The sequence below is a fragment of the Oryx dammah genome, unplaced genomic scaffold, assembly GCF_014754425.2.
Source record: "Oryx dammah isolate SB20612 unplaced genomic scaffold, SCBI_Odam_1.1 HiC_scaffold_26, whole genome shotgun sequence".
NCBI classification, from domain to species: Eukaryota; Metazoa; Chordata; class Mammalia; order Artiodactyla; family Bovidae; genus Oryx; species Oryx dammah.
Genome location: NW_024070210.1, coordinates 64,458,624 through 64,472,950, shown reverse-complemented (window position 1 = coordinate 64,472,950; position 14,327 = coordinate 64,458,624). Strand labels below are relative to the sequence as shown.

General features: G+C 44.3%; 1 protein-coding gene across 6 annotated transcripts in view; it reads left to right on the top strand.

The window, feature by feature from the left end:
- STARD9 (StAR related lipid transfer domain containing 9) overlaps nt 1–13,224 on the top strand; it is a 115,337-nt gene extending 102,113 nt beyond the window's left edge. For 3 of the 6 annotated variants that reach the window (XM_040226823.1, XM_040226819.1, XM_040226824.1), the window contains 10 exons: nt 155–331; nt 743–926; nt 1,245–1,382; nt 9,637–9,754; nt 9,895–10,016; nt 10,213–10,277; nt 10,446–10,648; nt 10,779–10,876; nt 11,091–11,249; nt 11,705–13,224. In XM_040226823.1, the coding sequence (XP_040082757.1) occupies nt 155–331; nt 743–926; nt 1,245–1,382; nt 9,637–9,754; nt 9,895–10,016; nt 10,213–10,277; nt 10,446–10,648; nt 10,779–10,876; nt 11,091–11,249; nt 11,705–11,806 (1,366 nt within the window). In that variant the 3' untranslated portion in view covers nt 11,807–13,224. The remainder of the gene's footprint in view (nt 1–154; nt 332–742; nt 927–1,244; nt 1,383–9,636; nt 9,755–9,894; nt 10,017–10,212; nt 10,278–10,445; nt 10,649–10,778; nt 10,877–11,090; nt 11,250–11,704) is intronic. The other 3 variants (XM_040226820.1, XM_040226822.1, XM_040226821.1) reach the window with 3 other exon arrangements.
- Nucleotides 13,225–14,327: the final 1,103 nt, after the last annotated feature.

The window sequence follows — 14,327 nt, the reverse complement described above, 5'->3', positions numbered from 1 at the left end:
CCCGGTCCTGGGTGGGAGGCCAGAGAAGGCTGACAGCTGGCTGTTCCCCTCTCCCTGGCTCAGCTCTGGGATCTTCTGGGGGTCAGAGATAGATCTTAGGATGGAGAAGGGGCTTCAGGGTCAGCGTCAGTGACTCAGTCACGTTCTGTCTCAGGCCAAAACACCCAGCAGAGACCCTCCAGAGGGAGCAGGCTGAGGGACTTCAGAACTCCCGCTGGACACGAAGCCTCAGCCCCAAGAAACAACTGACCTTCGCCCGGGACTTTGACCTCCCCAGCCGGCGCCGAGAATACCTGCAGCAGCTGAGGAAGGACATTGTGGAGACCACCCGGTAGGTGGACCCACTGCCCTGCGGGGAGCCTGCTTGGGGTGGGGTGAGAGACGTGGGGAGCGGGGCCTGGACTCTAGTGTCCTGGACACCGGAGGCCACAGCTTTCTATGCCAGGAGTGACCAGGAGTGGGTCCTACAGGCCTGTGGACAGTGGTAGGCAGCTGTGGAGAGAGAGGCAAAGGGAAAAGAGAGGGTGGGAGGGAGCTGTGGAGGGGGTGGAGTGGATAGAGGGACCATGATGTGCTATGTAAGGCTGCAGGCCTGAGCCTCAGGATGTTTATAAAACCAAACTTGAAGACCCTGTGGGCAAAGAGAGGATGGGTCTTTCAAGAAGGTGGTGTTGAGCGGGCCTGGGCCATCGCCCACTGACCACGTTAGAAGGCATCTTTCCACCCCTCTGGTTTTCCCCAGGAGCTCAGGGTCAGCATCAAGGTCTTCTCACCCACCCTCTGACATAGAGCTGATGCTACAAGAATACCAGCGGGCCCGTGAGGAGGCCAAAGTGGAGATTTCCCGGGCCCGGGACCGACTGAGGGAGCGGACTGAACAGGAAAAGCTGAGGATTCGCCAGCAGATCATCTCCCAGCTGCTGCAGGTGGGGAGTGAGGCAAGCCTCTGATTTCAGGGTGGGCTTGGGCCTGGGGCAGACCTCAGACTGGATCAGCCATCACCATGCTGCCTCTGAGTCTTGGAACATAGCTTCTGGAGGAAGGTGTCGGGTCCTGGTGCCTGTTCAGAGCTGCTTCGCTCTGGTCCCCGGGCGAGAGTCTGGGAGGAGGCAGCTTGGGAATATAGTTGGGAATGGGACGGGGGTGGCGTGAGGGTATGAGGCTAAGGCAGGAGGCGCTGGGAGGTGATGGGAGTGTGGTAATGACACACCCGAAGCTGGCTGACGCTGATCTGTCCTTCCCAGGAGGAGGAAAAACTACACACCTTGGCCACCTCTGGCTCCTGGTGCACCAGCTCCGACGGAAGCCTCTCATCTGGTGTCACCTCTGGCTATAACAGCAGCCCAGCCTTGCCAAGCCAGCTCCAGTCCCCAGACAGTGTGGTGAGTAGGCAAATGCGAGGCATGAACCGGGGGCCAGGACCAGTGATACTTGAAGTTTTGTCTCCTAGAGGCCACTCACTGCTGACATGAACCTTCATGAGCAATGGCCTTTGTTCTTCCCTGTGGTTTTGTCTACCTTCCCTGTTCATTCATTCATTTATTCAACAGGTATTTTGTGGGCACTATTTTAGTCACTGGGCAAAATTGTTCTTGTCCTTAAACAGATTATTAGAGGGAAGTAGCTTGTTTTATGATTAATTATTGTTGTAGAAAGTTCCATGAAGAAGGGCTGCAAGGACAATATGAAACAGGAACCTGACTTAGTCTGAAGGATCAGCAAAGATGCTCTGAAGAGACTGTGTTTAAACTGAGACTGGAAAGCTGAGATGTAGTTAACTCAGTAGAAGTTGGTATCTGGAGATACTTGAGGGGCAGAAGAGCTTTCCAGATGGAAGACTCAGCAAATGAGTCTTTAAGGGAAGAATTTTATGGGGAACTACAACCTAGATAGCATATTCAAAAGCAGAGACATTACTTTGTTGACTAAGGTCCGTCTAGTCAAGGCTATGGTTTTTCCAATGGTCACGTATGTATGTGAGAGTTGGACTGTGAAGAAGGCTGAGGGCCGAAGAATTGATGCTTTTGAACTGTGGTGTTGGATAAGACTCTTGAGAGTCCCTTGGACTGCAAGGAGATCCAACCAGTCCATTCTGAAGGAGATCAGCCCTGGGATTTCTTTGGAAGGAATGATGCTAAAGCTGAAACTCCAATACTTTGGCCACCTCATGCGAAGAGTTGACTCATTGGAAAAGACTCTGATGCTGGGAGGGATTGGGGGCAGGAGGAGAAGGGGACGACAGAGGATGAGATGGCTGGATGGCATCACTGACTCGATGGACATGAATCTGAGTGAACTCTGGGAGTTGGTGATGGACAGGGAGGGCTAGCGTGCTGCGATTCATGGGGTCGCAAAGAGTCAGACACGACTGAGCAACTGAACTGAACTGAACTGACAAGAAGGTTAGTGTGGCTGGAATGTAAAGAGATGGAAGAATCACACAAGAAAAGACTAGAAAAGGCAAGGTCATGTAGACTCTATTGAAAATTTTGGCTGCTTTCTAATCCATATGATTATGCCATTTCCCGAAGCTGCTGATGAATTTTTTTTAGTGGGGAGAATGACAAACGTGCCAGAGAAGAGGCAAGAACAGCCCCGGTAGACCCACTCATGACTGTGACAGACAAAGCTGAGAGATGACAGTTGCTTGGTTCAGGGCACTGTCCAAGCGGAGAAGCCGAAGTGCATGTGTTGACTAGAGAATCCACAGGCACCAGGGTGGATTGGAAGTTGGAGCCAGGGAGTGGGAGGAGTCAGAACCACACACACTTTGGGCTCAAAGGGCTCGTGATGTCCAAGTGACGAGGAGCCTTGGGAGGGACAGCTTTGAGGGGAAAATCACCATCTAGTTTTGTATTGACTGTGTTGAAAGTACTTGTGAGAAATGCAGGGGAGTAGTTGAAAATCAGGCAGCTGGGATCCTGATCTGGAGCTCAGAGGTGAAATCTGGCTGGGGATATAAAATCTGAAAGCAAAACTTTTATGCCTTTTATAAGCAAAACTTCACACAGTAAAAAAAAAAAAAAAAAAGTACTCAAATAGTAACAAAGGTGCAGAACGCCAAATGCATCTTTCAGTCTCCTTTCTGCCTCCCCAGGAGCATTCGTCCATCCCAGTTTGCTGTATATTTCCAGAGATATCCTGTGCATCTGTTAGGATATGTATATCTTTAAAAAATATGTATGTCTTTTTGTAAAGTTCATGAATGGAAGCATACTGTACCCATTTTCTCTCTGCGCTTTTTCCTTAAAAATATTTTTTAGATATTGTTTCATATCAGTAAATCTGGTGCTTTTTTAAACAGCTGAATAGTGCCTTTCTCTTTTATTGCATGTTGTTTTGTTTCTGTTTTGTAAATAAGTTCATTTGTACTATCTTTTTAGATTCCACATATAAGTGATACCATACGATATTTGTCTTTTCTCTGACTTCCTTCACTTAGTATGGTAATCTCTAGGTCCATCCATGTTGCTGCAAACAGCTCCATTTCCTTCTTTTTTATGGCTGAGGAATATTCCATTGTATATATGAACCACATCTTCCTTGTCCATTCATGAGTTGTTGGACATTTAGGTTGCTTCTGTGTCTTGGTTATTGTAAACAGTGCTGCAGTGAACACTGGGGTGTGTGTATGTTTTTGAATTATGATTTTCTCCAGATATATGCCCAGGAGTAGAATTGCTAGATCATATGATAATTCTATGTTTAGCTTTTTAAAGAATCTCCAACTGTTCTCCATAGTGATTGTACCAATTTATATTCCCATCAACAGAGAGGGTTCCCTTTTCTCCACACTCTCTCCAGCATTTAGTGTTTATACGCTTTTTGATGATGGCCATTCTGATTGGTGTGAGGTGATATCACATTGTAGTTTCAATTGATTCAATAATTAGTGATGTTGAGCATCTTTCCATGTGTTTCTGACCATCTATTTATCTTCTTTGGAGAAATGTCTGTTTAGGTCTTCTGCCCATTTTTTGATTTTTTTTTTATATTGAGCTGCATGAGCTGTTTATATATTTTGGAGATTAACCCCAGGTCAGTCACTTTGTTTACAAATATTTTCTCCCATTCTGTAGGTTGTCTTTACGTTTTGTTTATGGTTTCCTTTGCTGTACCAAAGATTTTTAAGTTTAATTAGTTCTTATTTGTTTATTTTTATTTTCATTACTCTAGGAGATGTATTCAAAAAGATATTGCTGTAATTTATGTCAGAGTATTCTGCCTGTGTTTTCCTCTAAGAGTTTTATAGTATCTAGCCTTAAATTTAGGTCTTTAATCCATTTTTATTTATTTTTGTGTATGGTGTTAGAGAGTGTTCTAATTACATTCGTTTACCTGTAGCTGTTCAGTTTTCCCAGCACCAGTTATTGAAGAGTTTATTTTTTCTCTAGTTTATACTCTTGCCTCCTTTGTCATAGATTCATTGACCATAAGTGTGTGGGTTTATTTCTGGGCTTTCTATCCGGTCCCATGGATCTATAAATCTTTGTGCTAGTACCATACAGTTTGATTACTGTAGCTTTAGTATAATTTGAAGTCAGGGAGTCTGATTCCTCCTGCTCCATTTTTCCTTTTCAGGATTGTTTTGGCTATTCAGGGTCTTTTGTGTTTCCATACAAATTTTAAAATTTCTTGTTCTAGTTCTGTAAAAAAATGCCATTGATAATTTGATAGGGATTGCACTGAATCTGTGGGAGAAGGCAATGGCAACCCACTCTGGTACTCTTGCCTGGAAAATCCCATGGACAGATGAGCCTGGTAGGCTGCAGTCCATGGGGTCACTAAGAGTCGGACATGACTGAGCGACTTCACTTTCACTTTTCACGTTCATGCATTGGAGAAGGAAATGGCAACCCATTCCAGTGTTCTTGCCTGGAGAATCCCAGGGACGGGGGAGCCTTGGGGGCTGCCGTCTATGGGGTCGCACAGAGTCGGACACGACTGAAGTGACTTAGCAGCAGCAGCAGCAGCAGCACTGAATTTGTAGATTGCCTTAGTTAGTATGGTCATTTTGACAATACTGATTCTTCCAATCGAATAACATGGTATATCTTTTCATCTGTTTGTATCATCTTCAGTTTCTTTCATCAGCACCTTATAGTTTTCAGAGTATAGGTCTTTTGTCTCCTTAAGTAGTATATTCCTAGCTATTTTTTTCTTTTTGCTGTGATAGTAAATGGAATTGTTTCCTTAACTTTTGTTTCTTTTTTCCATTGTTAGTGTGTAGAAATGCAAGAGATTTCTGCATTTTAATTTTATATCCTGCAACCTTACCAAATTCATTTAGCTGTAGTAGCTTTCTGGTAGCAACTGTAGTATTTTCTATGTATAGTAAGTATCATGTCATCTTCAAACAGTGACAGTTTTACTTCTTCTTTCCCAATTTTTCTTTTACTTATTTTTCAATTTTTCCAACTTCTTTTATTTCTTTCCCTTCTCTGATTGCCATTGTTAGGGCTTCTAAAATTATGTTAAATAAAAGTGGTAAGAGTGCACATCCTTATCTTGTTCCTGATCGTAGAGGAAATGCTTTCAACTTTTCATCATTGAGTATGATGTTAGCTGTAGGTTTATCCTATATGGTCTTTATTATGTTATGATAGGTTCCCTCTATGCCCACTTTCTGGAGAGGTTTTTTTTTAAAATCACAAATGGGTGTTGAATTTTGTCCAAAGCCTTTTCTGTACCTGTTGAGATGATCATATGGTTTGTATTCGTTAATTGATTAATGTGGTGTATCACACTGATTGATTTCTGGATATTGAAAAATCTTTTGCATCCCTGGAATAAATTCTGCTTGATCATGGTGTATGATTCTTTAATGATCCTATTGTTAGATTAGTTTTGCTAGTATTTGTTGAGGATTTTTGCATCTGTGTTTATCAGTGTTACTGGCTTGTAATTTTCTTTTTTTTGTGATGTCTTTGGTTTTGTTTATCAGGGTGATGGTGGCTTCATAGAATGAGGTTGGGAGTGTTCCTTCCTCTGAAATTTTTAAAAATAGCTTCAGAATGATAGATGTTAAGTCTTATCTAGATGTTTGATAGAGTTTGCCTGTGAAGCCATCTGCTCCTGGACTTTTGTTTGTTGGGAGTTTTTAAGTCACAGTTTCAATTTCAGCACTTGTGATTGATCTGGCTCATATTTTCTGTTTCTTCCTAGTTCAGTCTTGGAAGATTGTTCCATTCTAAGAATTTGTCCATATTATTGGCATATAGTTGCTTGTAGTAGTCTCTTATGATCCTTTCTATTTCTGTAATTATAACTTCTTTTTCATTTCTAACTTTATTGATTTTTTTTCTTGTTGAGTCTGGCTAAAGGTTTGTCATTTTTGTTTCTCTTTTTCAAAGAACCAGCATTTAGTTTCACTGATTTTTTTCTATTGTTTTCTTTATTTCTTCTCTGATCTTTGTGGTTTCTTTCCTTCTGCTAACTTTAGGTTTTGTTTGTTGTTCTTTCTCTAGTCGCTTTAGGTGTAAGATAAGGTTGTTGAGATTTTTCATTTCCTAAGGTGAGATTTTATTGCTATAAACTTCCCCCTTAGAACTGCTTTTTCTGCATCCCAAAGGTTTTGGATCATTTTCATTTGTCTCTAGGTATTTTTTTATTTCCTCTTTAATTTCATCAGGAATCCATTGGTCACTGAATAACATTGTTTAGCCTCCATGTGTTTGTGTTTTTTACAGTTTTTTTTTTCTTTTAGTTGATTTCTAATCTCATTATTATGGTCAAAAAAGATGCTTGATATGATTTCAGTTTTCTTAAACTTTCAAAGGTTTGCTTTGTGGCCCTGGAGCAGATTCTGTGTACATTTGAGAAGACTGTGTATTCTGCTGCTTTTGGATGAAATATTCTATAAATTAAGTTCATCTGGTCTTACATGTCAGTCTTCTATTGATGATTGTTTAGCAGTTGTGATTCTGGTGTTTTCAAAGAGGAGGTAAGGTTAAGTCCTTCTACTCCACCATCTTGTCTCCTCCCCATAATGATTGTTGAATAGAGTAAAATTTAAATTCTCCCTCCTACCACAAGCTTATTCCTGTGCTGCTCTATTATGTAATTTCAAATCACAAACACCACCCTCCCCAAATCACATGTTCACCAACTCTGAAGCTCTGTAGTATATTCCTTCTTGTTTGTTTTTCACATGAAAGCTAGGATTAGCTTGTTTAGCTCAATTATAAAAACTTCTTAGTATTTTTAATGGGACCATATTAGATTTATAAATCAACTTGTAGAGAAATCACATCTTATCCTGTGTAATTTCCTAACCAAGAATATAGAAGGTTCAGTCCTTTGTATGATTTAAAACTTTCCCTTCATGTGTCTCTAAAATTACATATCAGATTTCTTCTTGCTTTATCTTTTTTATTTCTGTTATAAATAGGTTTTCTCTTCCTTTATGTCTTCTGTCTGGTTGTTTTCTTGTGTTTATGAAAGTTAAGTTGAATGCTGTGTATTAATTTTGTGCCCATACTGTTTTTTGACTGATTCTCTAGATCCATATTTATACAGTAGTCACTAACACAGGCAGTTTAATTTAATTATGTTAAAATTTCAGGTAAGTCACACTAGCCACATTTCACATGGTCAGTAAACATATGTGGTTAGTGCTTACCATATTGTGAAGCCGTGCCCTTGATTTTTTAAAGATATACAGCCACATCCTCTGCAAATAGTGATCATTTGACCATTTGTTTTCTAATTTTTGAACCACTATTTTCTTCTTTCCTAATTGAATGAACCTAATGTCCCAGCATAAATAATAGTGATGACAGTAAACATCCTCATCTCTTATTTCAGGCTTTAGTGGGAATGCTTCAGGAATTTCCTTCATTTAAGCTGAATGCTAACATTGAGCTGAAACAGATGTATTTTGCAATACTAAGGAGGCATTTATGTATTACTATTTTATAGAGTATTTTTATTCAGAAGGTTATTTCAGAGTCTCTAGAGTTGAGTGTTTAATTGATCTGGGGGCTAATAATTAATTCATACATTCTTATAATACTTTATATACTTATACATAGGATATCTTCTTTTAATGTACATTCAGAGTCTGTTTGCTAATATTGTATTCAGGATTTTGTCAGTATTTATGAATTTTTTTCCTGTAGTTTTTGTTTTTACAATATATTTCAGATTTTGGTATCAATGTTATACTTTTCATAGAAAAAAAAGGTTGAAATTTTCTTTTTCAATGTTTAGGAATAGTTACAAAGGTAATGGAAATGTTTAATCCTATTGAATTGTCAGCTTAAAGTCAGATGATGCCAGGTTTTGGGGACATAGGAACCTTATAAAGTCTTATGACCCAGCAGTGCTTGCAGAGATTATGAGGGAACATGTATGAAATTATTTCCTAAAGCCTTATTTGAAGTGATAATGAGTTGAAACCCTGTAGTGATGGAGGTGAGTCTGAGTGAACTCCGGGAGTTGGTGATGGACAGGGAGGCCTGGCGTGCTGCAATTCATGGGGTCACAAAGAGTCGGACACGACTGAGCGACTGAACTGAACTGAGAGAATGCATCAGTGAGACAATGGATATATAAGATGTGGTCAGTGCACATTTGTAATACTATGTAAAAGTCAGTCAGTTCAGTTGCTCAGTCATGTCTTAACTCTTGGCTGACCCCATGGACTGCAGCACGCCAGGCTTCCCTGTCCATCACCAACTCCCAGAGCTTACTCAAACTCATGTCCATTGAATTGGTGATGTCATCCAACCATCTCATCCTCTGTTGTCCCCTTCTCCTCCCACCTTCAACCTTTCCCAGCATCAGGGTGAAGATGGAGACAGAGTACCTCTGTTTACGTCTTCTTGTGTTTAAAGCAGCACAAAGTTAGAACTGATGATAGAGGTAGGATGGTAAGTGCCTGTTAGATCCAGCAGAAGTCGAGGGTCGTGTCATTGAGGAGCTGCTTGCAGTAAAGATGGGGTCTGGTTCCAAATTTTCTGATGATGGTAAAGATTGAAGGCAGGAGGAGAAAGAAGACGACAGAGGATGAGATGGTTGGATGGCATCACCGACTCAATGGACATGAGTTTGAACAAACTCCGGGAGATGGTGAAGGACAGGGAAGCAAGGTGTGCTGCAGTCCATGGGGCTGCAAAGAGTAAGACACAATTTAGTGACTGGACTGGAACTGGTTCCACATTACAACCTTGGGCTTAGCCATTGGACGTGGGGCTGGGGCCAAAAGTCAAGCTTTTCACAGCCCATCACTTTCCCTCCCCATCCCACCTCCCAGTTGGGCTTTGTTTGCTGCTCACACTAAACACAGCTCCAGCCATGGCCTCATTCCAGTTCCTTCAGTGGGCAGAGGGTCCCCCCACCCAATGACCCCTGGTACCTCTCAGGCCCCAGTTTATACTGATCCCTGTTGGAACTCTAAGAAACCTTGAACTTGTGACTTGAAGGGCAAGGAAACCCTCCAGGGACTGGTTTCTATTGCTCTTGCCTTCTTGGGGGCATCCAGCTTCCTGTAATCCCAGTGGGGATGACCTTTTCACTGGAGCCTTTATGTTGAAGACTGTGCAGTTCAGAGGCAGAGATGATTCTGCACTGGCTTTCGGGTTTTCTGCTCTCTCTCTCCCTTGGCTCTGGTCCTGAGCATCTTCTCTTCTGCAGGGTGACACAAACTTGCCTGATTCCAGAGACTCCTGGATAGGGGAAGTGCGGGGCCGTTCTTCAGTGAGGAACAATCAGCTGAATCTGGCCAGCTCTGCCTGGAAATGCTTAGCCTACAGTGAGTGGTGGGGCAGGTACCTGCCTTGTGTGGGGACTTCAGGGCTGAGGTCTGCTAGATCCTGGGGGGTCGTTGTCCCTCAGGATATTGGTGCTGCCCCAAGGCCCTGATGCTCAGGAGCCTCCACCTATTCATTGTAGGCCGCAGAGCCGCCTTGGGCAGTTGCTGCTGTTCCCCGTCCAGCCTGTCCAGCCTGGGGACCTCCTTCTCCTCCTCATACAAGGATTTGGCCAAGCACATCGTGGACCTCTCTATGGCTGATGTGAGGTTTCCTGCAGCAGACTCTGCTCGGCGGGGAGGGAGGAGGAAGAGGGAAGGAACAGGGCAGACGAGGGCTTCTTCAGCAGCTATCTTTACAAAAGGGGCAATTCAGGAAACGCTGGCTTGAGGGACTCATCCAAGGGCCTGCTTTGTACCAACTGTGCCCACTAATCTGGGTGTGGTCACTGTGTCCCCAGGTAATGGCTGCTTGCTCAGATAACCTGAACAACCTCTTCAGCTGCCGGGCAGCAGCCGGCTGGAAGTAAGTTGCTTTGCACAGTGTCTTATTGTTGCAGCCCTGCTGGCCTTGTCTCCTCCTTTGCCTTCTCCACCCTGGCTTCCTTGAGTCCCTCACCTGAACTCTTCTTTTGTGACCCTAGAACCCAGTTTTTACCCCATCCTCTTCTTCCCCCCTTGGTGTTTCCCCCAGCCATCAGGGCGAGGAGCAGGAGGTGCAGCTGTACTACAAGATGTTCTCTTCTACCCGGCATGGCTTCCTGGGGGCTGCCGTGGTGTCCCAGCCACTGTCTCATGTGTGGGCAGCTGTGAGTGACCCCACCTTGTGGCCCCTGTACCATAAGCCCATCCAGACAGCGAGGCTGCACCAGCGGGTGACCAACAGCATCAACCTGGGTGAGCCCAGGGAACAGAGGTAGCGCTCTTGGGAGGCTGGGTACTCAGGCTTGGTCTAGTGGGTGTCAGGCTGTAGAATGATGGGGTGTCACAGGGCACCTTCTGACTTTCTGCATCCCTGCCCCTCCAGTGTATCTGGTGTGCAATACCACCGTGTGTGCACTGAAGCAGCCACGGGATTTCTGTTGTGTCTGCGTGGAAGCCAGAGAGGTGCCTGCCTTGCTGGTGGTAAAGATGTGGGAGGAACTTGGGCTGGTGTGTTGTGAAAAGCAATCTCTGTGGGCATCCCGTTCTCTGCGGGTCGGGGGGAGGAGGGCAAATTGGACATGGTGTGTGTGGGGGGAGGGCCTCGAAGGTTGCGTCCCACGCTACTGCCTGCACTGGAGCCTGTCCCTGGTGGAGCCACATTACATAGGCTGAACTCACACTGCTGTGTTTCCAGGGGCAACTGTCTGTCATGGCAGCTCAGTCTGTGTATGATGCATCCATGCCGAGACCCAGCAGGGAGATGGTCCGAGGGGAGATCCTGCCCAGCGCCTGGATCCTGCAGCCCCTCACTGTGGAAGGGAAGGAGATCACCAGAGTCATCTACTTAGCCCAGGTGATCCACCTCCTGCAGCTGGTCTCACAGCATGCCTTGATTTGACCCCAGCCTCATGGGAGCTTACTGTAAAGCTGTTCAACATCCTTTAGCACCCAGGACCTGTAGCCTGAAGCTGGAGGTTTTAGGGTTTCTTGGGTCACAAATCAGTGGCGAATCAGAGGAAGGAATGAGGCAGAGCTGACCAACCTTCTTGAAAGCTACTATTTTCAGAGCCTGGTGGCCTTAGGCCTCTGGCTGTTCCCAGGGTCCTCAGGAGATAGATGAGTTATGAGGCAGAGCACCAGCCTCTCCCTAACTTGGCATTGGAAAGTGAAGCTTTTGTCTAGATCTGAACAGCAGCGTACAGGACTGTGCACAGTTCAGTTCAGAGTTTGTCCCATCACCGCAGCTACTTATGGCTGAAGCATGCCTCAGTGTGCACCTTTAACTCTTCCCTCTCTGGTTTATTTCAGGTAGAACTTGGTGCTCCAGGATTCCCCCCTCAACTTCTAAGCTCCTTCATCAAACAGCAGCCACTGGTTATAGCCAGACTTGCTTCCTTCCTTGGTAGTTAGCATCTCAGAGTCAAGATGGCACTCCAGGGTGCCCCAGAGATGCTGGGGCAGTTCTCGTTACTCTCTGTACCTGATGCAAGAAGAGCCAAGGCTACCTGCTGTGGCCGACTGAGCAGATGGCATTCCGCCCCGAAGTTCCAGTGAAACCTGGTTGGCACTTGGTCACAGCTGGCATCTCTGCAGAGCAAGGGTGCTTGAGCTTCTGGCTCTGGCCGTCCAGTGTGAATGAAGCTCAACTCACCTTTTTGGATTTCTCACCTTTTTTCCTGTCTCTGGGACCCTATAGCATATAGGCTACTCAAGGATCAGGACTGGGTACAGCCAGTAGAGCTGGCAAATGGCAGTGCTCTGACATGGCGCTTACTTAGTTTGGTGCAGCCCTTGGGCTTGTGGAGAAGCAAGCTGCCATCGGCCAGCACTCAGAATCTGCCTCCAGCATTCAGCTCCACTGTGGGATGGAGTGTTAGGAAATACCAAAACAGAAAATGGTTTAAAAAAACATCTACACAAACCAGAACAATGATGTAGAATTGTTTCTCCTCCTTGAATCTTTACAAATTGCTTTATTATTAATTTTTGCCTTGTCCCCACCCCCTTCCTTTCCCTCACAGGAGAGGACATTCATTTGGGTCTTGGCCCCAGTTAGGAGTACTGACCAGTGCTGTGTTATGGAGCCGCCACTCTAGAGCTCAGCAAAATGAGAAAAACCACTGTAGAAGTGGGCTGGATAGATTTGGGGTCAGAGTGGGGCCCCAGACCCTTGAGGAAGACTGGGGATAGGGCTTGGGCATCTCTCATTTCAGAGATGAAAAACTGTCTTTTGAAGACGGATGATAATGGATTTCCTGGAGGAGGTAAGTGATTTGTTAGAAGGAAGCTCAGTTCCATTCCTTACCTCACTCGAAGGCTTGGTTCCAGCCTTCAGGCTCTTGAGCATTCCACACACTGCTGTAAGCCCCTTCTGTTCTAGGGTGGGATGGAGACTGGGTTCAGTTTTCTGACTGAACTTGAGCTTTTATTCTGTATGGTTACTTGAAAGTGGTAGGGGTGGGAGAGGTTCTTGGCTTCAGTTCTGGTGACCAGAATCTTTGGTAGAAGAGGGTGACCATATGGGGTTTGAGATGATGTGGTAAAAAGGTAAATTTCTGCATAGTCCAGCAGAGATTTATTTTTCTGAAAGTATTTGCAGGATTTTTTTTCCCCTCTTACCTCAGATTAAGTTATTTATATATTATTGAAGGTTTTTTTTAATTGCTTTTAAACTTATTTTTCTGGTTAATATTTTGGTAACACTTGATATATTTAACAGCCTATTTATGTACTCCCATATCTTTTCATATGATTAAGACCACTGATTGAAAAGTTCAAAACACTTGCACATTAAAAGTCCGGTGTGTACTTTTATTCAGTGAAGACTACCCTGGGATAGCCTAAGTGTGTCATTTGAGCTCAGAAATCAGCCTCAATTATGATGGCAGTAACTGTTCATGGCCCAGTTTCAAGCTATATAGTTTACACATATATAGTTTCCTATGAGCTCAGCACTGCTTTGCATATAAAGAGCAACCAGATTAGTTGCCCAGCTATTGCCAGCTGTAGCCCAGGTATGAACAAGAGGGACGATTCCAGAACAGTCACTGGCACACCCACCGGTAACCACAGAGCCCTGGAAGGAAGCTCTTTAGCAGGTATGTACCTCTGGAGCTTCTGAGACAGAGGCAGCAGTGGGAATCTGAACATGTGAGCAGGCAGCCCTGAGGAGACCATATCCCCTGAACTAGAGAAGCCACAGCCAGGCATGTGAGTCAGCAAATCAAAGAACATTAGCTGACGCTGGTGTTACGACATCTGGTTCTTAGACATCATTGTGCATTAGAATCATGGAAAGGATTTGTGACACCCCAGGCTGGCCCCCACTCAAGTTTCTGATTTAGAGGCCTGGAGGGGCCTACATATTTGTATTTCTAGGAAGTCTCAGGTGATTGTGAGGCTGCTGGTCTGGAGACCACACTTTGAAAACCAGTTTTAGATAACTAGTAGAAAGCAGGCATATGGAAAAGAATCTAAATACTAATGAGTTCACTAGTTCATTAGCTGCCTGTCTCTAATTCCTTTCTTATTGCCTACCTAAAGTAAGCCTTTAAGGTTCACACAGACCAGCATTGTTTCCTGAATTGGGCCTGTTGCTGTTTAGCTGAGTAGCCTTTAACTCAGCATCTTCCAGTGCTCCAGGCTTTTCCTCCCTGCTTGTTTGTCTATCTCACCTCATATGGAGCTGAGTGTCTGAAGTAGCTGCTTACCTTGGGACTCAGCTTCCTGGAGCAGTGCTTTCGTTGAGCCATACCTGATGGGTGCAGAAAGATAAGACATTTCTTAAAACTTTTTTGGTTCCCAAGTATTCAGAACTTTCAGAATTTCCTATAGTATGTTAGATTCAAAGGACAGATGAAGAAAAAAGGTTCAGATGCAAAAACTTATTGACTCGGATGAGCTGAGGGAAGGGCAGGTCACAGCCTGACTA